Here is a 10241-nt window from a genome sequence, read left to right as displayed (position 1 = left end):
TTTATTCGCAGTGCATCCTGGGATATATTGATAAGTAACATGCTTGCTTGTAGAGCTTGCAAAACTGGTCAATTTTAACGAGTTTTGTAGCTAGCTCCCTAAATTAACAGCATTAGGGAGTTAAGGTAATGTACATTGCAATTATATTTATTTGTTTAATACGATGGAAGTTTAAGATTACTATAGTATTTGTCGCTTTACTATCTGAACGAACACCTTGACCTACAGGGCCTTGACCGTTCTGTCAGCCACTTGGTGGCGCTATTATTAACAGATACATTTTACTCAGCGGTTACGGGGAGGGGGTGTTGTTAAAGGGCGGTGGTCATCACGCTGCGCACGTGTGACATTCGTGTTGATAAACATTGATTTTCCCGCAATCCAATGCAATGGAATGGAAATTACAATTATAAGGTTTGACCTGGGCGCAACTTGCACTGAATACCGCCAGTGACTCCTTCGATACCGTCCAATCACCTAAAAAATACCTAATTAAAGCTTGGTAATGTCTCAGTTTGTACTCATTGATCTGCACAACAGTTAAAGTCACATCTTTGTTTATATGAGACCCATATATCTTGCGGATGTGTGGCGCGACGACTACTCCCCTTTAGAACAAAGTAGTGAGTGAATTCAAAATCATAATATTATTTTTAGTCCCGTTCGGACGAAGTCCGAAAACGGGGACTTATAATTCGGTCTCCGTCCGTCCGTGTGTCTGTGTGTCCGTGCGTCCGTGCGTTCGTCCGGAGTCATATCTCAAAATCCCTTGGACCGATTCCGTTCATTCTTTGCATGTGCCTAGTACTTTATGTGGGACATATGCACATGCAGTGGTTTAGCCATTTGATTCAAAATGGCCGACTGGCAGCCATCTTGTTTTTTGAAAATGTTGTATTTTGGACATGCTTTGTCAGTTTTCATTCAAACTTGGTACATAGATTATACATGTTAGGATACATGTCCATGATGATTTATTTCACAATTGGATCAAAGATGGCCGACTGGCAGCCATCTTGTTTTTTGAAAATGTAATATTTTGGACATGCTTTGTCAGTTTTCATTCAAATTTAGTACATAGATCATACATGTTAGGATACATGTCCCCGACCGCCCGTGAGTTCCTGAGTCTGTCCGTCCGTCCGACCGTCCGTGTGTCCGTGCTTCAGTCTGTCAGTCATATTTTAGAATCCTGTGGACCGATTCCGTTCATTCTTTGCATGTGCCTAGTACCTTATGTGGGACATATGCACATGCAGTAGTTTAGCGATTCGATTCAAAATGGTCGACTGGCAGCCATCTTGTTTTTTGAAAATGTTGTATTTTGGACATGCTTTGTCAGTTGTCATTCAAACTTGGTACATAGATTATACATGTTAGGATACATGTCCATGACGATTTATTTCACAATTGGATCAAAGATGGTCGACTGGCAGGCATCTTGTTTTTGTTTTTTTATGCGGTATCTTGGACGTGCTCTGTCAGTTTTCATTCAAATTTGCCACATACTTGTACTTTATACATGTTAGGATGCATGTCCATGACAATTTGTTTCAAAATCTGGTCAAGGATAGCCGATTGACAGCCATCTGACTTTTTGGCCTTACTACTATATTTCCACAATTTATGTACCATTTTCATTCGTATTTGGCACATCATACATATCAGTGTGTTTCATAATCAGATCAAAGATGGCCGAATAACGGCTGTTTTTATTTTGGCCATATTACTATGACACGAAACACGTGTTTTGATGTAAATAAACAATCTGTTGTATACGCCACTTGGAACTCAAGTTTCAAGGACACACTCGCGACAACCCCTCCGCTTTAATATGACGAGCACAAAGAGAACTTAACGGGGACTATGTCATTTTCAATGACTTGTAATTTAAATCTTTAGTTTGTTCTTTTTGCTGGTGATCAGAAACGGTCTGGATGTTATATCTAAGGACAATTAAAAAAAAAATATGCGTGGTTCTGATTACCCTACCAAACATTTATTGCTCACCCTGGCCTAAACCTTTTTGGCAAACATGAAAAAGTGAAATTAAACAAGATTATGATGGGTCTTAAATAAAACTACATGTAACTTCACTTCAAACATCATTAAACAAGGGTTTTGTTGAGTAATCAGCAAGGTAGGTCAATGCAAATTGTGTCTGATCATTGAGCTTAGAAACGGAAATGATATCACATATTCACAATTCTTGTTAAGAATTGCTGTGAAAGTTAAAATAGGCACAGGAGTTCTGCAACAAGTGAGAAAAGTTCTTTTGATGCATTGACACACTTAATAAACTTGTCCAAACATGCATTAATGTATTCCTAATCAAAATTTGTTTCTTCTGTGTAGCATGGAACCAGTGGATCTCTCCACTTGTGTCGCAATAAGCAGTAGCTTGGAACAAATTCTTAAAGGCTCATTTGGACCAAATGCTTTGCAGTGTATGATCACTTCTGCGAGCGGCAACATCTTGATATCAAGCGATGGCGCTACGATTCTGAAATCATTACATCTGTCGCATCCCGTAGGCAGGATAGTTATCAATAGCGTTTTGGCGCACTGCAAACTGACTGGTAGTGGTGCAAAGACTTTTATACTGATTGTCACTGAAGCACTACGGTGTATGCGGTGTTACTGTAGTCAGAATCTGCTGAAATTATCACAGGCATTTTACGAGATCCAGACAAGGATTTTACCGAATAGCATAATTCCACAACTCATGGAAAATTCTACGTTGATTGAGATTAAAAATAGATCAGACATGAAAAAGGCTTGTATTAATATCGTACGGACGTCAATGAATGGAAAGCTCAATCAAGGTGCTTTGGAGATACTTGCATCGTTAACTACAGATCTTATTTTCAAAAACTGCAAGAATACAATGAATTTACACAAAAATGTTCTTGAACTGATTGACAATTTTGATAATTTTTGTGTTAAAGCTGTCGGTCTGCCAAAATGTGAATCCCGGATTGTTCCAGGAATGCTCCTGGAACGAGAGTTTCTGGTGCAGTCTGATGTAGCTAAATCACTTGATGAAAGTCATAAGTTTATCATCATGGATTGTATCCTTGGTGATGAAAAACCTGAATCTCAAGCGACTTTTTCCTTTAAACATGACGAAGATTTCCAGAATGCCTATAGACATCAGAGTTCATCGGTTCAAACATTTCTTCATCATTGTAAAAGGAATAATGTTCAACTTATAATTTCTACAAACCGTGTATCTGAGATGGCATCTTTCTTCTGTAAGACATTTGGAATTTCTGTAATACACTTCGTTGCCATGGAAGCAGCTTCTCACCTTGCCAGATTGTCTCGTATTCATATGATTCATAGTATTGAGGAATTATTATCCGGTGACAATATCGGTGATGCCAAATACTGTAGATTATTCAGCCTAGGCTCTAAGAGGTACATACATATTTGTTTGGAAGGAAATAATGGTGACGTCCACCAGGCTATAGTGTGCGCTCCAATACAAGGTTTATGTAATCAGTATTATATGGCAGTGTTAAGCAGTGTGAAAACAATCAGAATGTGGCTGGACGGCAAAACCGTACCATTGTCCTCTGATCAGTTGCATCAACCAACAAATATATCTGATACAGTGTCGCGGAATTGTTACAATACGGCTGCATGTATCGCAGGAGGTGGATATACTGAATTGTTACTACATAAAATTTTCACAGAATACTCTGCGACTGTATCCAATACACTGATCAAACAGGCTTGTATGATACTGAGTAAAGCACTGCTTTATATACCTATGACTTTACATGAAAACAGTAATTCAATCAAATCTCGGCACAATTCATTTTTACGCTTGTTACCAGAAATCGAATCAAAGCTACGATCTCGTAGAGTGGTTGGAATTGATACTATGTCTGGAGAGTTGTGGGATAATAAAGACACGATTATCGTAGAACCAATTGTTAGCAAATATCTACTGCTAAATAATGTGTTATTGTTATTACAGCAGCTACTTAGACTTAATGTTATTGTAGGTGTAACTAAAATACCAGACACAGATTCAGACCAATCAGATGATTAAATCACCACGTTATTATTAAATCACCACGTTATTATTAAATAACGACCTTAAGTTGCATTCGGGGAGCTTTTTTGGGGGTCTTAGGACTATTATGAGAAATATCGGTACTTTTTAAATTTGCACGTATTTCGGGCAAAAACGAGGAATAATTCAAAAAGAAACAAATCATTGTGAATCTATATATGTCAGTGAAAGAAATTCAAACACAAAATCAATATGGGATGATGAAACTACTGCCAGTGTTTGACTGCACTGAAAAGCATTAGACCAGCAAATATAATACCTTCGTATCCGAGATCTCAATAAAGCTCTAAGAAAGCTGACACTTTTTATTGGTGTTTTGCTTTTATTTATCATGTGACATATTTGAAGACATAGGAAAATTCAGATTGTTCTATATGTTCAAGTGTGATGTTCATTGTACTGACATGAATTCACAGGCTGTATCTACAGTATTATACCATCTAATATATCATCTAATATTTACAAGCAAAAAGTAGCTTATTTTTCTGTCATATAAAAAAATGAATGCTTGTAGAATACTTTTCTCACATTGGTTGGGCAATATCTAAGTGTGATTCTCATTTAAAAGTTGTCAAGGGAACATGTTTTGAACAGCCATGCAAGTCTTCTAAATGAATGTCAATCACAGATTTATTTAAATCATAAATGAACTGTTAGTAACAATACATATTTTCACGGCAGGCAATGTTGTACGTATGATGCTATTGTAGGATCAATGCCTCTGATAACATATGTATGCAAACGTAAACAATAGGTCATTCAACCTGCATCTCCCATGATGCACTGACGCATTCCAAAAGTTTGCAGAGCTGTGCTTTAAGCACTGTATGCAATACATATACCACGCTTTTAGCAAGGTGTTTTTAAACACTTATCTACAGTGAGACAACATGCATCAGAATTATACACACCTATCCTGTTCGTGTCACTCTGCCATGGTTACTAGTAACCATGACAACATAAACTGTATAATGTTCATTGTTGTATCTTCTTTGGAAGTGAAACCAGACTATGAAATCAAAAATAAATTAATTTATTTTGAATGTTAAGTATGAAAGTGCATTATATGAATAAAATGAAAGACTATGCATGATTATTTTATTTTAAAAGCACATGTCAGCATCTTGTAAATGTTGTCATGTGACATTTAGACGCTGACCACAGGTGTGGCCGTTACATTTGCAACAGAGCGGCTACGAGACGTGATTAACTATATAAAGTGCATACACTTCAAATAGAACAGATACAGTATCAATTGACGAATAAAAATGATGATAGTACAGGGAATCCTATCACTTGCCTGCATACACATCAGGTTTAACTCTTTGAACGTCAACATTAACTTTCATCATCATTCACACACATACCAGTAATGTTTTCAAAATTTTGATGAAGACTTGCAGCCAATAAAAAGTTGTCAATTTGGTCCAAAATTATCAAAAAAAAACTAAAATGTTGATCAAGACTTGTAGCAAAATAGAATTATGTCAATTTGGTAAAAATTATCAAAGAAAATATAAAAAAATTCATGAAAACAGACGGGGGGGAAAAAATGACATTTTATAAGATAAATACCACAAGTAGACAAGAACCACAACATTTAGATTCACTGTCAAATCTCAAATTTATGTCATTTAATATTTAACATATTGTATATTGCGAGTCTTTGTGTGTGTTTGTAATATTATTTAACTTTGTTTAACTTTACTGTATTTTAGTTTAGTTTATACGACCATAGAACTGTAATTTGTTTTAGTGTTGAATAAATATTATAAAAATGACTACCGGTAGTTAAAAACGATTCAGTTTTGAAGAGATTATTACTGAGGGTACCAGGGTATATGGGATAGTCATGTTTTCGGTGCAAGTATACATGGCTTGTAGGACATGGCACCAATCTAGCTCAGATCTGATTAGCCATTTATGAATTTGGGTGTATTTGAAAATCATAAAAGAGTACAACATGATACCAGATAAACAATGAATAAATCGATGTGATTGAAAACAGAAAAAGTCAAATCATTTAAAAGCTACAGTAAATATGCAGAGCAATCATCAATAGTTCTTATAAATAGATGTGATGAAAATTTGATGTGAATGCAACTGAACAAAATAACTCTGTCACCGATGAGTTGGCCATTTTCAATGAATGAATGCAGACAACATATGTTATTTTAGAAAAACAAAATGGCCACCAGTCGGACATCTATTACTACATATAGAGGTATACATTGTATAGACACGTGTCTTGTTTAAGTGATAATAATCAAAATAAGACCCAGATGAAAGGGCCGACAAACAGACATAGACCCATCAACAAGTCCTGATTTTATAACTTCAAGTCTATATTTAATGATGTTTCTTGTTGTGTTTGTGTTTTTTATGCTTGGACTTTTTTTTCCTGTGTTTATCACCATCATATTTAATCCTATGGTAGTCTTTCTCATGACTTTTTTTAGTGTCTGATGCGCTTCCATTTTTCCTCTTATGTCTGTCATGTCTTCTCGCGACCTTGCTTTCTTGTCTTGCATCAAGTATAACATCTTCCGAGGCTCTTTTTCGTCCTTCTTTCATTTCCTTTTGATCAGCTCGAATATTTTTATCCCCGTATGAATATTCCCTACAACCACTAAGATCTGTAGTTTGTCTGTGTGTGCTCGTGCATACATCACTTCGTGGACTACCATCTTCTCTTTGATACTGCCCATCTTTTTCATTTCGTGATCTTTTTTTTCGCCGCCTTTTCTCTTGTTGTCTCGCTGGTTTGTCGTCATTATCGGAGTCGGTGGTTGAAGAATCTAACAGTGCCTGCAGCTGCATTATCCTAAAAGAAAATATCACTTGGTTATATTCACAAACATAAAATGAATTCTGTGACACCTTACCTCTTTTACATGACCTACCACTGCATCTCTACCTTAATTTCAAATAATGGTGTTAGATCATGTGTGTTGGTCTGTACATGCAGTGTAGCTGTGGCTTGACAGCTCATCTTGTGTCAGTCTTTAGTCTCTATTTAAGTCATTTCTGATACATTCGGTGTCCTGAGCTATGAACCTACATCTATCTGAATATAAAATACTTTAATTTAGTTGGAATAAATTTTCGCTGAATAGACTTTTTGGCTGTTTTGTATGGATTTTATTTTTACTGATTTTTGACGAGTTGAATGTAAAATATGGGTAAAAAGGTATATTCGCTGCATTTTATTTTCACTGAAACATTGAAAATTAATTCCAAGCAAAAATAAAGTAATCTACAGTAGTATATCCACAGGCTGCAACCATGCTTACACATAATTAAGTACAACTTTTGGACAACAAATCATTCTATAGAGAGAGCTGATTACATTTTTTATTATTTGTTTGTTTTGTTACCCTTATTTTGTTCTTGTTATGTAACTTTAGTGACCTTACAGAGAGACAGTGTTGTGTCTAATAAACATATACAAGTTAATATAACATTGATTTCAATTTATTTCCGCAATCGTCTAAAAATGTTTACCTTTCTTCTTTTTTCTTCATTCTAGTTTTGAGAATATATTCATGCATTGGGTCCTCATGTGTCTGTAAAAATATTGATGTAATCATATAAGATTAGTTAAACCTCATGTCAATTCATAAAATCTTCTGATGTTAGTCTCAGTTTAATATAAATATGAGCAAAATGAGTCACCATGCACGCTGCATATATATGGTAATTAGAAAAAGATCCCATGATGCACTAGCAAATTATTCAAATCACATGGTATCATTACACCAATCATTGTTCATGCAGCTGTTGCATGCAGTCTTTATTGCAGCTAGATATTCGTTCATTTCTCATCACAAAATATAAGCTTATTTTTTCAATACTACATACCACTCTAAAGTTCTCACTAACAGCATTTCCCTGAATAAACAATGGACATTCCTTGTCAGCAGTTCTATGTCCATATGCCTTACATCTCCAACCTATGAAGAACAATAACAATATATTGGGTTCAGCTTTCTATGGCGAAAAATGATAAACACAGTTTTTGGATGTAATAAAGTTAATATTATTATTTATAATTCAATTGCTGTAAAATCAAGCTTGGTGTCAACTGGGTGTCTATAGCAACATCCAGTGTAGACTAGCAAAGTCGGGACATCTTTTTTTGTTTTACAAAAAAATGTAATTGATTGTCAATTTAGCTTTTTTAACGTGATCACGAAAACTAGCGTGACTGCAAAAGAAATACCGTCTGGACGCATCTGCAGGCGACCCCCTGTGTTGGAGTGAAAACTGGAGCGGAATCACTCTGGTGATTATGCTAATTAAAGATGTTGACTAGCATTGACAACGAATCAGAGTGTAGCTGTATACGTCATCTCTTATCTATGTTAATTATCGTGACCTTTCACTTCTGAGATCCCGGCGATTTTGAAAGACTACTTATATACATTGGACATTTAAATTGACTTGTTTTCAGTAAACATGGATGAAAGTATTGCTTTCGCACTTAGAAAGTTAAAGTATCCATCTCAGTGATCGAATCCAATCAACCTTTAAAAGGTCATGTTTACTTTCATACACCCACTCATAATCAATGACATCATGAATAATTCATAGGAGTCAAATGCTCGCAGATGTGTCCGGTCAGGATTTCTTTAGCGGTCAGGTTAGTTTTCGTGATCACGCTAAAAGGAATAAAAGAACAATTAATTGTTTCTTTTTGTAAAACAAAAAAAGAAGTCCCGACTTTGCCAGTCTACATCCAGTGCAATGCAGGATGTAGCAAAGTACATCTGAAAGTTTGCAAGCTTAGTTCACACTCATGCAGCTAAGCTGACTGGTTTGTTCAGTAGTTAGCATATCACTCCTACACTCTGCACGTTATATCTGAGCGATGTACCAGTAGTAATATATTTACATTTCATAACTTTGACTTGTTTTCCCAACGGCATCCATAATCCTTTTGTTGGTGCATTAGATAGAAAGTCACGGGCATCTTTGTTTTCTGGTTTATCCGGTATACAGTCTTCAGGACGCACTTCTCTTTTCTGTTCACAATAAATAATTGTAACATAGAATTAATTTACATCATTGGCTGTGATACATAGAAAATGCAAAGTCTGTGATCTTGATGAAGTAGAAGACGAGAAACACTTTCTGCTAAAATGCAAACTGCACAAAGAGGAGAGGATTAAACTGTTCACTGAACATAACTTATCCTCAGCTGGTGTAGCTGAGGAAAAAATCATGATAAAAATTCTCACCTCTACCGACAACTGCGGCTACGACCTTCAGACATGACATATATCAATGGTCAAGGTTTGTAATGAAAAAATAAAACTTTTCTTGCCACTATCATAGTGAAAAATGTAATACATCGAAAATGTACAGAAAATATAGTTCTCGTAATCCGTCATATCGTGGGCAGCTATTTTGATCCATCTGGACATCCCAGTATCCTAGTTACCTTGGGCATGCGCATTCGCATTTTTCTGAGTTGGAACGCTTATGTGAGAGCGAGATTGTAACGGGATCTTGGTATCATGTCACCGAAGTTGCAAACCCCAAGTAATGTACCTCTGATACAATACACACAAAAAACACACGAAAAGTGACGAATATAAAACACTCCTTTTCACACTTACTTTGAGTAGCCCTGGTGGAGCCTTACCATAACTAGAAATTGAAAATATAATATAAATATGAAACAGCTGTATATTCGATCAGTGAACAGTATGCTGTCAATACACGGGCCCGGTATACGGGTGGTGTATCGGGACGAAAACACAGAATACCTAGAGGGGGCGCTGTCACATATAATTGTCAGACTGTAATAACATTGTAAACATTGGACATCGTTTAAAATCCCAGCGGATACAGTATGAGTTGTTAACTCGACAACGAGGGCCGCGCAATGTAGAAAGGATCAGTACATATTTTGGTATACTTACAATGTATCAAAATGTTTTATTTTTGACACTAGCTCGTCGTCTTTCCAAGACGTCCGTCTCGTAGAAGACGCCATTTCGGTATACGTCTGTTGACCTGATGTCCAAGAAAGTTTTTTATGGCGTGCACTTTACCGACTTTTCAAACAAAATAGAACACTATATCTTGCACAAGAAATATATTATACAGTAAATATTTAAATTTTATTAATTTTATTGAAGTACTTGGAATA

At 35.9% G+C, this 10241-nt stretch overlaps 2 protein-coding genes across 2 annotated transcripts; one reads left to right on the top strand and one right to left on the bottom strand.

Annotated features, from left to right (window-relative positions):
• Positions 1-15: 15 nt before the first annotated feature.
• LOC100377996 (BBSome complex assembly protein BBS10-like) lies at positions 16-5865 on the top strand. The gene is made up of 2 exons (XM_002741221.3): positions 16-125; positions 2356-5865. Exon 2 carries the CDS (start codon positions 2357-2359, stop codon positions 4058-4060), a length of 1704 nt encoding a protein of 567 aa, XP_002741267.1. The 5' UTR covers positions 16-125; position 2356; the 3' UTR covers positions 4061-5865.
• LOC102809157 (uncharacterized) lies at positions 5690-10108 on the bottom strand. Its single transcript, XM_006824687.3, has 6 exons — positions 10012-10108; positions 9706-9736; positions 8979-9108; positions 7946-8037; positions 7589-7650; positions 5690-6908 (listed from the first exon to the last, which is right to left on the bottom strand). Exons 1-6 carry the CDS (start codon positions 10083-10085, stop codon positions 6434-6436), a joined length of 864 nt encoding a protein of 287 aa, XP_006824750.1. The 5' UTR covers positions 10086-10108; the 3' UTR covers positions 5690-6433.
• Between the last annotated feature and the right edge of the window lie 133 nt (positions 10109-10241).

The sequence above is a fragment of the Saccoglossus kowalevskii genome, chromosome 6 (genome assembly GCF_978046115.1).
Source record: "Saccoglossus kowalevskii chromosome 6, keSacKowa6.1, whole genome shotgun sequence".
Lineage (NCBI taxonomy): Eukaryota > Metazoa > Hemichordata > Enteropneusta > Harrimaniidae > Saccoglossus > Saccoglossus kowalevskii.
This window is presented reverse-complemented; position numbering and strand designations above follow the sequence as displayed.